General features: G+C 38.0%; 1 protein-coding gene across 1 annotated transcript in view; it reads right to left on the bottom strand.

Annotated features, from left to right (window-relative positions):
• Nucleotides 1-14,911, bottom strand: part of LOC106104707 (dynein heavy chain, cytoplasmic) — a 47,599-nt gene that overhangs the window by 8,177 nt on the left and 24,511 nt on the right. Inside the window, exons 52-78 of the mRNA XM_013284834.1 lie at nucleotides 14,548-14,707; nucleotides 13,962-14,149; nucleotides 13,503-13,629; nucleotides 13,228-13,376; nucleotides 12,475-12,668; nucleotides 12,129-12,274; nucleotides 11,920-12,035; nucleotides 11,518-11,709; nucleotides 11,015-11,176; nucleotides 10,567-10,676; nucleotides 10,339-10,492; nucleotides 9,643-9,851; nucleotides 9,091-9,250; nucleotides 8,788-8,889; nucleotides 8,309-8,408; nucleotides 6,306-6,504; nucleotides 4,827-4,944; nucleotides 4,500-4,715; nucleotides 3,902-4,057; nucleotides 3,163-3,336; nucleotides 2,477-2,641; nucleotides 2,168-2,304; nucleotides 1,549-1,709; nucleotides 886-1,028; nucleotides 736-804; nucleotides 485-658; nucleotides 3-67 (exon numbers count right to left, since the gene is read on the bottom strand). Of these exons, the coding sequence (XP_013140288.1) occupies nucleotides 3-67; nucleotides 485-658; nucleotides 736-804; nucleotides 886-1,028; nucleotides 1,549-1,709; nucleotides 2,168-2,304; nucleotides 2,477-2,641; nucleotides 3,163-3,336; nucleotides 3,902-4,057; nucleotides 4,500-4,715; nucleotides 4,827-4,944; nucleotides 6,306-6,504; nucleotides 8,309-8,408; nucleotides 8,788-8,889; nucleotides 9,091-9,250; nucleotides 9,643-9,851; nucleotides 10,339-10,492; nucleotides 10,567-10,676; nucleotides 11,015-11,176; nucleotides 11,518-11,709; nucleotides 11,920-12,035; nucleotides 12,129-12,274; nucleotides 12,475-12,668; nucleotides 13,228-13,376; nucleotides 13,503-13,629; nucleotides 13,962-14,149; nucleotides 14,548-14,707 (4,046 nt within the window). The remainder of the gene's footprint in view (nucleotides 1-2; nucleotides 68-484; nucleotides 659-735; nucleotides 805-885; nucleotides 1,029-1,548; nucleotides 1,710-2,167; nucleotides 2,305-2,476; nucleotides 2,642-3,162; nucleotides 3,337-3,901; nucleotides 4,058-4,499; nucleotides 4,716-4,826; nucleotides 4,945-6,305; nucleotides 6,505-8,308; nucleotides 8,409-8,787; nucleotides 8,890-9,090; nucleotides 9,251-9,642; nucleotides 9,852-10,338; nucleotides 10,493-10,566; nucleotides 10,677-11,014; nucleotides 11,177-11,517; nucleotides 11,710-11,919; nucleotides 12,036-12,128; nucleotides 12,275-12,474; nucleotides 12,669-13,227; nucleotides 13,377-13,502; nucleotides 13,630-13,961; nucleotides 14,150-14,547; nucleotides 14,708-14,911) is intronic.

Genomic DNA, 14,911 nt, shown 5'->3' with positions numbered 1-14,911 from the left:
ACAGCAGCAGCGCGAACGTCAGCCGGTCCGTGTGCAGCATGCCGCGCGCCACGCGCTCGTACACCGCCTGACAATTCACATTTTTTTATATAAATACAATTTTATAAGTATTTACCTTATGTAACTATCGACCACATTTTTACTTAAATCTAGGAGGGATTGGTCAAGTGCTGGTTTATCTAAACTAGTGTTATAAAGAGGAAAGATTAGTATTTTTAGATTTTTGTATGTATTGTAATAACTGACTAACTGAGACTGATTTTAAAAATTCTTTCATAATTAAAAAGCTACGTTATCAATAAGGAACATAGGCTATACTTTTATTTTACTTTAAAAAATTCTACGTAAACGATGTCGCGAGCAACAGCTAATATATTTATAGTAATATAAAAATATATCCTAAATGGTTGTTTCAATTCAATCACCATTCATAATTAATCATTATTTCATGTAATTTATGTGAAATTACTTAGCAACAGCATACCGTAAATAGTTCCTCGGTGATGGTATTCAACCTCGCGGTGTAGTCAGTGACGCCGCTGAGCGCCGGACACACCAGCACAGAGCTAAAGATGTCCAGGAACATTTTCAACGAATATTGATACAAGAAGTGAACTTGGTTTAGAGACTCCATAGTAAAGTAGATACTGCTGCACGCCTGAAAAGATAAGAATGATTAAATTGTTAACCGGCGTTTGGAAATTATTCATGTATATTCTTTTTATATTAACTTACTTGTGATAGCGGGAGGTACTGCTGACTGACGGTTTCAATTTCAGCTATAACCTTGTCTGTTTCTTCCACCTGTTAATTATAATTGAAATTAGTCTGTTATACAAAAACGATACAATTTAAGTACAAGTATTTGCAAAAACCGTAGTTGACCTTCTGTCCAATATCATCGGCTTCCTTCTTGAGTGTCTCTAGCGTAGCGATAACGGAGTCGTCGTCCAGAATCTTGCCCTTCGCGTCATTGAGCGCTTGCAGCAGAGACTTCTCCAGTTGTCGCAATCTAAGATGGAACTCGCCTGTGGGAATTATTTTATTCATGAATTTAACTCGTTATTGCTCTCGACTTCGTCAGTGTAAAAGTAACAAATAGAAAAAAGTCTATGTAACCCACAAATAAATTACCTTTCTAACGGTGAAAGAATTTTTAATATCGGCTCAGTAGTGTTTGAGTTATTTCAACACATACAAATAGACAAAAACACAAATCTTTCTTCTTTATAATATTAATATAGATTAACGAGAGACTTTTTATTTATTTATTGTTAATAGAAAGAGCAATAGATATTTATATCTGTTAGCTAAAAAAAAAATTAAATTATGCTTAAGGAATTTGTTATTGAGTCCAGCGTGTTTACCGAGTGCGTTTTAAACTATTTACAAATTAATTATTTTAGAAGAATAAAAGTCTATCATTAGAACCAGCGTCTACATTTTTTATGCCCCCGTATACATAGAATTGTGTTCATAGCAGGGACTTGCGCGATGTTCAGATTATTCAGCATTATAAATTTCTTCTATAATAAATGATTATATTACCTTGCAGTTTGAGTAGATCAGATCGTTTGGTATCGATATCTGGGCGCTCCGCTTTAAGCACGCGATGCAGGCACTGCGACTGCAGCGACGACCGCGTCACCGTGAAGTTCACGAACGTCACACGCGAACACATGTCCGGCGGAAACTCCACCGTCGGGTCCCTAAGCAACAATCAAACAATATTATTTAAAACATTAATAACGTATAGGCAAACTCAACTCATAACACTAAATATGATATAAGCCACTTGCTTGTTTTAGAACTTAACGAGGGAATTTTAAAAAAGACACTTTTTAATGATTAAATTTTGCCACTAAATCACATTATATTTTAAAAAATCTTTGCAGGACTGTTTTTATAATAATAAAGTATACTTAAAAAAAGTTTGGTACAATTTAGCGTCATATGCATATTGCCTATTATTTAGTTGCACAACTGTAAAGAGGATAGTGTGCACACCTACATATAAGCTCATAGGAATCAAAGCGAAACTAAACCGTTGTGCGGTAGTTTAGTCAATGAGTGCGTTCTTAAGTGTTTAATCAAGCTTTTTGTGTCGAATTTGTTTCTCTTTATACCATGTAATGTTTTAAGGGGTGGTAATAACGTATACACATACCTTGTGCTGAGGAATATAACGAAGGATGGACTGAGATCAATGTCCTGGTCGCCGAGGGTGATGAGCACGCGGCCGCCCGTGCGCCGCAGCTCGCGGTTCAGCACCGGGTTCAGGATGGGGTCGTAGTTCTCCACATCCTATAGTACGAAAAACAACAATATACAGACCTCAAACAAAACACAAAAATCCAATAAACAGATATTTTCCTACACTAAAGACTAGCTAAAGGTCATCTAGCTAAAAATAATGAGTATGAGGGGTAAACTTAACTTTTTGGTAAATATGTTAAAAATTGATGACGGTACTAACCTGAACAAGCAGGGGGTTGCCGAAACGTAGCGCCGATTCCAAATTCTTCCTGAAGGAGTCATCAAGGAATGAGGTCTTTGTGATCTTGCGTTCGTTGAACTCTCGCATTATGAACTCCGTCGCTTGTCCTGACGGGTCTATGATTAGTGGATAGCGGTTGAAGCGCTGAAAAATTGTAATAATAAACATTGTCATTGCCAGTATTTATTATATTATAAAAAGGAAAGATTTGAATTTTTGTATTTCGATAGAACTCAAAAACTACCGGGCTGACTTTAAAAAACCTTTCACCAATAAAAAGCTACGTCAACAATAGGTAACATATGCTATATATGTTACAAATTTTATTTCCCTTGACGAAGACGCAAGCGAAAATTAGTAATAAATACTCAAATAGGTTCCGAAAGACGACCCTTATTGAGCTTTAGTTTTAAGTGTCGAGTGTCTTACATAAATTTACATCACTTTCAGATCATTACATATACATAAGTCGTCTAATATCAACTAAGGGTGTCACTTAGTGTACATTTTGGTATACTACGGCTTAAGGAACCAAATTCATGATTATTTAATGTTATGTACGTCAGCATTTACATATACATATACATATATAAAATCCAAAACTGTTTAACTATTTGTATGTGTATATATATGTTGTGGTTGTACTTAAAAAAAATGTCATTTACCTTGAGCATGATGGCATTTTCAACACATAGCTCGTCAGTGGGCAGCGCGTTGGCCTGCCAGCGCAGCCGCTCGTCAGGGTTGGACAGGTACTCGGTGCGCGCGATGTCCGCGCGGTATTTGATGCTAGCCGCCGCTAAGTGACTCGTCCACGTAGAGAACAGGTGCTGACGGTACTGAAAACACAAACAATAAGCAACATTATATGCTCCAATGTCGCAACAACTCGATTAGGAATATTGCCTTCCCTTTCATCAAATTTGGATGAAACAATGATAGTGTTTAATACAGAATCCAACCTCTTTGGCTGACAAAGAGTTTGTATACAGCCAAAGATCATACTGGCCAAGACTTTTGTCTACTTTAGTATAAGAAATGGAGTGAAATAAGGAAAGCGCGGAAAGTGTTCACGAGTAAAGATGTAATAGTAGAAAAGAATTATATTGTAAATATGTATACACTTGAATAAAGATGTGATGTTTGAACATAAAGTGTATTTTTTGACTGCCGCGATAACGATAGCCCTAGTGTGTATATAAGTCAGTCCCTACGTAAAGTTAAGTATGTACAAAAGGTGAATTTTACAGTAGAGTAATAACATTAAAACTACACGAACGTATGGTGTAACAATTTAGATGTTTAAAAGAGAGGCAAGCGTTTTAAGTTTCCTTCGACAGTCTGTCAGTTGCTACTCGTATGGATTGTTGAACCAATCAAAGCAACGATAAAGACGTAACTTACATGCTGATCAAAGTAGCCACCGTATGCGATAAACGCAGCGGAGAGCAACACATCACCGACGATGGTACTCATCTGCGAGCGGAACGTCTCCGAGCTCGCCTCCCAGCGCTCGCGCTCTATCACCAAACTCTTCAGTAACGCTATCGACCTGTCCACCTGCATAAAAGTGTTAAACTAATTATTAGGAGCTAAAAACATTAAAAGAAACAATGCTTTTATACACACTTGATATTCGACATTTAATATTGTTTATAGAATTCAAATATTAATTTTATTTTTGATCTTACATCGAAACAAAAATAATTTTAGTTCCTTTCCATCCTTTTCTTAAGAGGAAAGGATGAGAACAAAGTGGATTCGACGGTGCAGGAGAAGCATAGAAAGAGGAAATATCTTCTTCATGTGCGTCTCCTCGCGTGTGCGATGAAGGGTAGGCAACACATCTACAATTGTGGATGTCTATGGGCAGCGGTCGCTTCGCCATTTCAGTGGATTCAAGTGGCCGCTTGCTCGTTTGCCACATTATAATATAAAAAAACAAATTTTGCTTACAAAGTAATTCATTGATTTTCATACAAGTTAAAAGAAGCCTCTTTACCTTTGCTTGTACATTTTCAAGATCTGTTTTAATAGCCTGTGCCTGGCTGATGAGTTGTGCGTACTCCTCCTTGTACGAGGCGATAGATTTCTCCAACTGTTCAATGAGTTCTCGCACGTCGTTGCCAGCAGTCACATTGGTCTGAGCTTGGTCTTCTAGTGCCTTTAACTCATTACGTAAAGGTTCAACCCGCTTCAACATATCCGCATATTCAATCTGAAATTTTATTTGAAAAGAAATTAGATTGTTGAATAGATTGAGAAAAATAGATTAAAAAATAAAAATTTGATGCGTGAGTTATATCATTATATCAAACATATAAATTACCTGAGCGATAGCCCATTTGACCATAGGACCACAAGCCATACTTGCTCTGTTTACTTTCTCAAAGTTGTAATCCGGATTGCTGAGGTAGCGAGTCCTCATTTTCTCGCGGACATCGTCACTGGCACATAGTACAAATGATTAGTATTGATTCCCACAAATATACATTTATAATGAAATATACAAACGTGAAAAAGGTACCTCCACACCACGTCATTTAAAAATCCGTCCAATCACAAGTCATGCACAATATATTGACTTTACACCGGGATATTGGACATCACTTACCCCAACCAAAACCACGTGTAGGAGAAAAATCATTCAATGTCTTATGTATGACATTATAGATAGCAAACAAATAAAAAGATGAAATATGGACGAAAACAATAAGCCAGTCATTTGTCATTATTTTAACGGCTTTCTTGGTGTATTATGTCAATGAATATTATTTATTGGCAAATACATTCATGCAGTAAAAAATCGCAACGTGTATTAAAGTGAATACTGAATTCGTATCACTTATATGGGTTCAAAATTGATCACTTTTATGCAATAATCAAATATTTTGTTAATGTATTTTTCATGTTAATAAAAATCTGCATACAAGTTAATTAACCATCACCAAGATCATGCCATTAATATCAGTAACGGGTAAAATCTTTAAAAAGAAAAGAATAAAAAGATTGACAAAGATATAAAAAAGATTTTACCCGTCGCTTCAAACATGTATGCTCGCTGTATCATGCAAAAAGCACGCTTAAGCATAAATAAAACACGCAAAAAGTAAAAGAAACCATTTTCAGTTGTTCATGCTATGAAAAATTCAAAATGATACCATCAGTCATAAGACATTTAACAATTTATGAGTGTTAGTGAAAAGATTAGGTAACTTAATTTTGTACTTATTTAATGTCGATATTATTATTTGATGTTTTGTCATTGTTTATTTTAATACATTTGATGTAGTTATCATCAACCAGTCTCTGTGAGTCATTTTCCTCTTCAAAATTCTGATGGTATCCAAGGCTACGCCACCACCATTAGAATAAAAACGAAATTCTTTGGATAGGGACAAGGATTGTGGTGATCTTCACACAAATATTTATTAGGAACGATATAAAATTATATGTAAAAAACCTGTGTTTCAATTTTGTTGAAATAAGGGCAATTGCAAAGTAAATTACTAAGTAATATGGATAAAAGAAAATAAAAGCTGGTAAAATGAGGCTTTACTAAAAAAAAATGGAAAACGATGAAAATATAAATATGTAAAATTAATAAAACTATATGAATAAAAAGCATCGAATAATATGTTTAATTCCAAAGAAAAAAATAGGAAACTAAACTGTGATTAACATTCTGAAAAAACGTGTTTAATTTTTGGCATTGAACGGGGGAGAGATGGAAGGGACAAATTCATGACGAGACACAAACAAGGGGAGGTGTTGTTGTGGGGCGGGGTATAGAAGCGGCGGTGCTCACGTGATGTCCTCGGTGGAGAAGTTGGAGACGATGCTGTTGATGAAGTTCTCGCGCATGATGACGGCGCGGATGGCCTTCCAGTCGGTGGCATTCTCTCCGAGCAGCAGACATATCGACTCGAGGGCCACTTTCACAATCGCCGGCGGGTTCCCCATAGAGCGCACTTCCACCAAATGCTGCTTCTTAATAGATTTGACGGCTGTACAGTGTAACGGTGGTGTCGGGCGCCGGGTGCGCGTCGCGGCCGCCACCAGCGCGAAGCGAGAGGACAGTACGAAAAAGAGAGAGACAAAGGCTGTTAGCGAGGTTGCGTCGCCGAGCGCACGTCCGCGTATGCTTAGCGTTGTTAGTCACATTGTCATTAGTGTGCCCTACGTAGATGCCGTTTTAATTACATACAAGAGGTACATAGCGTTATTTAACATTTCATATTAAAACAAGACATATGCAAACAAGCTTAGCGTTATATACATTGTTTATTATTGTAGAACATTCTAAATAATCATTCACCGACGATGCTGCGAACATGACGATCTAAACGACACTGCTCAAGTATGATCAACTAAATACATCGAAATAATAAAACTAAGGGTCGAATACGCTACAATGTTTTTGCCAATAAATATACAAAGACTGAGAAAACGTACGCTTGCTATCTAATGATGATACATGAAAAAATTATATAAAAACACTTCAGCTTACATTAACAAGATAGCATGTTGTTTATATAAAAAAAAAATCTTTTAAAAACAAAGCGCGTCGTATAACTGCAAACAACATGCTAAATTGCGTGACAAAAACTTGCAACACTAACGTGATATTCTCAGTCTCGAAGTTAACAATAGTGGATATGAAGTTGTCCTTCATAACGACGGAGCGGATTCCCTTCCACGTGTCCCCTTTTTCCCCGAGAAGCGTGCAGATGGACTCGAGCGCCATCTTCACCACCGAGGGCGGGTTGGCCATCGAGCGCACCTCCACCAGCTGCTGCTTCTTGATGGAGCGCACCGCTGTCCGCCCACCATCACATTATACTACGTCTTACACAACACTGATTCCCATTCCAAATGAACGACATTTTGTAACATTGAAACGTCCCTTTACTGATACTGATAGCCTTCACCCGCGACTCCGTCCGCGTGAAATAAAGAAAAAACAAAAGTGGATAGCCTATGTGTTCTTCCAGACTATCCTCTACGTCTATGTCAAATTTCGTAGAGATCCATTCAGCCGTTTTGGCTATAAACTCTAACAAACATCCATCTTACCATCTAACCTTTTGCATTTATAATATTAGTGAGATATTAACATTTTTATTTTTGTATGATTTGAAATAACTTGGAAACTACTGGGCCGATTTCAAAAATTCTGTTACTATTAAATAGCTGATAGCTGATAGCAGGTATAGCTGAGTAGCATCGGCTACATTTTATTCTAATTTTACGTGGATGAAGTTGCAATCGACAGCTATCAAAGATATAATTGTATTTAACCAGTTAATATAGTCACGATGTTAAAGTTTTTTATACATTGTCATTGTTTTTTATACATTGGTACTATATTTAGTCTTCATTTGGAACAAGGAACAGCCTACCTAATTATTGTAAGCGGAAAACATTATTCATTGTTGTCTAACGCTAATGTATCGCTGGAATACGTTAAATTTATTATTTAGCACACTTTAGCAACACACTAATCGTCGTAGTAACACATAAAAATATCACAAACTAATTTATATATACAAGGGAGAATAATGTAAAAAAAATCAGATTCGATTCTTCTTACTTTCTCATTTTCAATCAATAGAGACAAACAGTTATTACTTACAATGTTACTGTAGAATAAATTGTTGTTTTTTTAAAATAAGAAGAATCTTTAATAATCCATAAACTTTCACTACTAAGCAAATACTGAAATTAATAACTCAAATTGTTGCTTACAATTACAAAGGAACAACATAATGATAGGGAAATAGTTGATAATATAAATGAAATAAATCAAACCGTTTTGCGCTTCAATGACAGCGGGCTCCACTTGCGCGAGGTCCGCCATCACATCTCGACGTTTCGCTTCGATTTCCTTTGTCTGCTTTTCTAACGCAACCTGACATACAAGCAAAACTTAAGTACACATTACAGTAAAATAAATTAGAAAAAATTAAACCAATTTTACATTTAGAAAAGGGAAATTTGAAAAAAATCATCGTTTATGCTTCTCTACAGTAGAAACACTGCCGCGCCCCAAGAATAATTAAATACATATATACAAATAATAAAATTGGTGTATCTGTATGAATTCCAGATTAAGCGAAAATGATGTATTTGTGTAACTCATGACGAAAACCGCATCAAAAAAAATTACTGTGAGCAACAGTTTGTACAGAATAAAACAGTTATGAACAGTGCCTTAAAAAGCATTAATTAAAAGTAGTATTTTTTGTAGCATAAAATTAATTTAAACTAAAATTGTCATAAAATCAAACCTGAATTTCCTGACTTTCCACTTTCTTCTTTTCCGCTTCATGCTGATCTTTGATCATTTGACGTAATTTCGCATTCGCCGCTTCGTTCTTTGCTTGTAGCTCCTGCAATTAACATTTAAAAAATACTTATTAACAAGTGAATTTAGTTTCTAGCTTAAAGGTAATATCTAAACATAAAATTTAATTCAAAAACACTTGCATTGATTAATTACAGTTTACTAAAAAAAATTAAGAACATTTTGAAACGTTAAAAGAATTAGTGTACATTTCGTTAAATTTGTTTAGTTGAATATTAAATCGTACCTGCGACTTGACGGCGAGGCTCTTCTGCATCTCCTCGACCTGCTCCACCGTCTCCGCGATCTTGCCGAGCCCCACGTTGAGGTGCAGCTGCTGCTCCTCCAAGTCGGCGCGCTTCTCCGCGTACAGCTTCACCATTTGCTGGATGAAGTCCAGGTAGTGTCTGAAATATTATAAGCTCACGTTACACATAAATCGGTACTCAACAAAAATTAAATTAAAAAAAAATCTAAACAAGACTTCTCGAATTTGTATATAGAATAATCGCATTAGTGGAATACGGATTTAAATGTAGAATAAGCCAAAGACAAATTTTATTTATTTGTTTAAACTTTAGATACAAAATGGTGTGTGGCGAGTGGCGAGTGGCTAGTGGTGTGTGGCGAGTGGTGTGTGGTGTGTGGCGAGTGACTAGTGGTGTGTGGTGTGTGGCGAGTGGTGTGTGGTGTGTGGCGAGTGGTGTGTGGTGTGTGGTGTGTGGCGAGTGGCGAGTGGTGTGTGGCAAGTGTTGTGTGGCGAGTGGCGTGTGGCGTGTGGCGTGTGGCGAGTGGTGACCTGGGCGTGATGGCCATGGTGCGGTTGGCGCGCTTGGCGAGACGCGCGTTGGCGCGGTGCAGCGTCTGGTGCACATAGACGCAGGCATTGACGACGGCGTCGCGGTGCGAGGGCCGCGCGCCCAGCTCGCCGCACGCCGCGGGGAACTCCGCCGGCGACACATACTCCGCGCACTCCAGATCCATGCGCCGCGTGAACTCCTTGCCCACCTTCGTACATACATACACAGAGCTCTAATCACTACTAGCACATAACACACAACACATATTACATTTTAAAATTAACTTCATATTAGACATATGAATGAAAAACAAACTTTAAAGTGAATTATTAGACAAACCGAGCAATGTTTTGTGTTCTTAATTTTAGTTGAAGTAAAATGTATAATTTTAACAATCCAAATATGGAATTGTTATGTATTATTATTAGAAAACTAATATTAATAGATTTGGTTTCTAATATCACAATTAGAAACCAAATCCAAACAAAATTTAAGGGCCACTTAACGTATCTTAATGCGAAAGTTTAGATGAATAATTGTTTGTTAGAGTTTGCCGCCTAAACAACTGATCTCATAATGAAACTTGACATAGATGTAGAGCATATGGAAAAACACAGGGCCAATATTAAGCTATTGTTTTCTTTTAATCCACTCGACTGTAGTATAGGTCGAGAGTTATAAAGAGTTAGACATGCCTGGAATAGTGCGCCATCGCTCCAGTCTCCGAACCAGTTGAGCACACATCTGTTGAAGAGCGCGGGCGAGGTGGCCGCGCGGTCCTTCAGGCCCTCAGAGGAGGGGTTCATTGTGAACACTACGTGTAAGTTGCGCATCACTTGGCCGGTGAACCTACACAATAACATTGTTACAACTTTTCTATTGTTATTTCTGTTTGGATTTAAACTATAAAGTAGTTAAGTTACCATTTATATAATTCGTCGTTAGAATCCAACATGAGTCCTTCTCTCTGCGCGCCTTCCTTACATTGAGTCATCAATGCTGCGAACTCATCGCCCTCGAATAATCCGGGCACCTGAATACAAATAATTTATACACATTCAAACACACTATTATCTTAAAATTTACTCACTTTTAACATATACAAATCTTACTAATATAAAAGTTTGGATGTTTCTTAGAGTTTGTAATCTAAACGGCTAAAAGGATTTCGATGAAATTTTACATAGAGATAGAGGATAGGCTGGAAGAACAAAAGGCTACACACTTTTGTCTTTTTTAATACCACGCGGACGGAGCCGCAGGCGAAAGTTAATTATTAAATATAAACAAAACATTCGAAGTAAAATTAAACATATAAAATCAACACAAAAAAAGATAGTTTTATTAAAAATAAGTATGTATTAAAATGACCTCTCCGTTAGCCAGCAAAGTGTTCATGCGCTCCAGGAAGCCGCTGTCGAGCACGTTGGACTCGTCCAGTATGAAGGCCACCTTCTCATCGCGGCAGCCCGCGCGCCGCAGCACTGAACGCAAGTCCTCGTCGAAGTCCGCGCCCGTGTACTTGTTGTGCACCTGTAATACAAACAAATATCGCGTTATTGTTATGTATTTATTGGAAAAAGTCACAGTTCTTCGCTTTTTCTTGTTATTTGGTAACTAGACATGCTCCTTAGTGTAAAATGTAAATCTACACTAAGAAACCGCTTATGTAACCATTAAATAACTTTCTATATTAATATAGTAACGAATGAACTCAAATCTACTGCCCTGCTTGACAAAAAACCTATGTCATTAAAAGCGATATTATCACTGTGGAGCATATGCTATAGTTATTATAAAAAAAATTAATACCGCGCGAACAAATTTGCGTAAAAAAGCTAGTCACTGATAAGGTAAATAAAAAATGTTCTTACTTTTATTTGGAATATGCTGAGTCCATTCATCCAGGCGACGAATCGGCTGAGCGTGGTCTTGCCGGCGCCGGAGACGCCGATGAGCAGCAGGTGTCCCTGCGGCTGGCGGAAGATCCTGTCGATACGCAGCACGTGGTCCAGCACCTCGTCGAACAGCACCAGCGGCACGTCCAGCTCCTCCTCGTAGAACACCTGCGAAAACAAAATAATATAGTACTTGCTGGAGTTGGCACATCGGGATAACGAGTCTTCCTCCGCCCAATGTACCAACTATAAGGCATAAGCGTATGTAACTTTGGTATTTGATTTAAAACGTCAAGACAAAAACACACGTAATTTATAGTAATTTTAACAGCAAAACAAACTTGAATGGGATAACTAGAAACTAATTGTAGTTCTTACCTTTAGGCGAGCTTTGACATATTCCCGAAGTTGGTCTCTTTGAACTGGCACATAATCTTTACTCAACCAGTTGCTGTACAAGATTGGACGAGCCAAAGCTTGATCCTTGTTGATACCTATTTAAAAAAAAACAGTAATCAATTTCTGTCCATCCAAAGTTCCTATAAAACAAATATCTAGAAACTTCAGTCAGTAACGAAATTACATACCTGGGAAGAATCTCATAGCGACAGTATCAATATTTTCATCAGTCCATTGCCTCTCGGAGTCTTCAACAAGACGATCTTGGAAGAGACGCAATGCTTCATGCGCCCACAAACGTACCAGTCCTTCAACGCTGAGATTGTCCAAAGGCCTACAAACGAAAATATACATATAGAACTACAATTTTATGTATGTAATAGACTTTAAATTTTTTATATGTATAGCATCCAGCGCTTAAATTGGACAAAAGGTTTCTTAACTCCCAACATAACATCAAACCGCGCTTCAGTTGGCACATCAGGCGGGATAGTATTGTTGTTACCCACGTGCCAACTAGGTTGCATGTGTTACCTGATGGCTTCGCATATTCCGCGCACCCATCTCGTCATCTCTCTAGGCGAGTACACATAGTGCGGCTGCATGTCCTGTGTGAAGCGCTCCTGCGACGCCAGGTAGAGATGCACCATGGCCTGCGTCAGCGGCTCCGCGTACCCGCGCAGAGCTGGCTGCATGCGCAGCATGGCGCGCGTGAACGTGCCGTAGATCTGTTATAACCAAAAAGATCATCAACTTGCCCTTATCCCTTACGGAGGGTCGGCAGTATGTGCTGCTCTTCCATACATCTCTATCAGCCGTCATATCTGAATCCACTCCCTTAAGCATATCCTCTTTCACACAATCCATACGTACTCTTCGGTCTTTCTCTTTCCTTTGTAGCTATCCACTATCCTTCTTAACACTTTCTGGTTTATCTCCTCATCGTCTCGACGCATAACCGAAAACATCAATTATGTCGTTTCGCAACTTTTGATGTTTCATTTTTGTCATATTGTACTCTTTTATAAATCTTGTAATTATTACACCTAATTACTCTTTAAACTTGAAAAATATTGCCCAATAAGAGACCCAGATGGTTAGTTTTGTCAGAAAGTATGTAAAACCTACATGAACATAGAAAATGGCTAAAGAAAAATCATTACAGCTACAGTAGAAAAAGCACCTTTTGGCATTAACTGGAGTTCGCTTGTGAGTTGTTATAAGTTGGCTTGTCTTGTGCCTACCGAGTAAAATATTCTGATCGATCTATGGTAATAAATCTGTTACCTGTTCTAATGAAGTTTCTCCGGGATAGTCGACGTATATAACAGGCACGTGTCTGAGCAGGCGGTGCGAGAGCGGCTTGCGGCCCGGGTCGGTGGGCGGGTTGCACGCGCCCACAAACTGGATACGCTCCAAGTGCACCCACGAATGATCTACAATTTTAGAAAAAAGATTTATGAAAGCAAAAATTTGCTTCACAATTTTCATTAGCTTTGTAATACCATAATTGCAAGTAATTCTATATATTTTGGACAATAAAAACTAGGAATGAACATTACCTGACGCCCTAAAGAAACCCTTGTGCTCGAGGAGTTGACGTAAAAAGGAGATGACTCGCTGCGTGCCGTACTGGTCCATGTCCGGCAGATTGATCTCATCGCAGAACAGCACTAGCCATTTACCGAGCTACAATATAAAAGATTAGATAAGTTTAGTACAATTAAATCTTGCATTTTCGATCACGCACTTTAATCCTAAAAAAAAGAATATGTAGTACTCCAAATCTGTCTTTTGTGTGGTATCCTTGGTACGACTTTATTATTTAAAAAAAAAGCTTTCGTATTGAAGGAAAATTTAGTTCTATGCGAGTTTTTAATATGAAACTTCTAATAATTTCCGCATTTTGATTCGTTAAGTGGTCATTGTGGGAGTTTATTAGTGTAGATATCTTTTACTCTAATGCAAGACACTAATTATTGGCCATTTAATATCACTGAGTGCAGCACTAATCCTCATACCTGTACGGGAGCCAGCACAACACCGTTGGGCGTCTTCCTATACTCGCAGTAATGATCGAAGGTCTTCAGGAGCAGCTCCGGCGTGGTGGCGGAGGAGAAGTTGAGGCCGACCACCTCCATGTCGGGGAGTGCTCGTAGCGCAGAGAACAGCGTCATCGTCTTACCGGAGCCAGGCGGACCGCACAGAACTAAACAAAGAAATTAACAGTGAATTTACACCGTAACAAAACTCAACTAAAATGTACTAAAAACGCAAGATAAGTTTTAATAAATTTATTTAGCTGTCGCTTGCGATTCTGTTTGCGGGGGATTATAAAAAAAAACTTGTTTCATAGCTTATGTGTTCTTACAGATTAGGTGGTACAATATACACCTATATCAAAAACATCCAGATCCATAAAGTCGTTCTTGAGTTACTAGGTAGCGTCCATCCATTCATACAAACTTTCGCATTTATATAATTAATAAAAAAGTTAAAACATAAAAATACAAGTTAACCCCTTACTTGTATTTTTATATTTGTTTTTTATATATATTTTTATTTTCAAATTGTTCCATCGAGTCAATAAGCTAAAATAATTGTTACCCAGGGGCTTGTGTTCAGCGAGCCAGGTGTACAGCAAGGCCTCGTGGCGCACCGTGTCCAGCGTGGGCACCACCACGTCGGGCGCCGCCACCTTGTGCGTCTCCACCTCGATCTGAGGCACCTTGGCTGACCACGGCACCCATTCCCCGGTTATCGATACCTACATCAAAAGTATCAAACATTGTTAAGCTTATAAACTGTTAAAAATTCACTAAAAAGGTTAAATAACGATTACACTTAGACATTAGAGTAGTGACTAGATTTGGACAAAACAAGCGCCCTTTCCTAGATTAGGGTAAGTGAATTAAGCTGCCATTTAATATGACGGTTTTACATAACAATAAAACCGATATTATGTGCCGAG

This window comes from Papilio polytes, unplaced genomic scaffold, assembly GCF_000836215.1.
Source record: "Papilio polytes unplaced genomic scaffold, Ppol_1.0 DF823399.1, whole genome shotgun sequence".
Classification (NCBI taxonomy): Eukaryota; Metazoa; Arthropoda; class Insecta; order Lepidoptera; family Papilionidae; genus Papilio; species Papilio polytes.
Note: the sequence above shows the minus strand (reverse complement) of the source record. Positions and strands in the feature narration are given on the sequence as shown.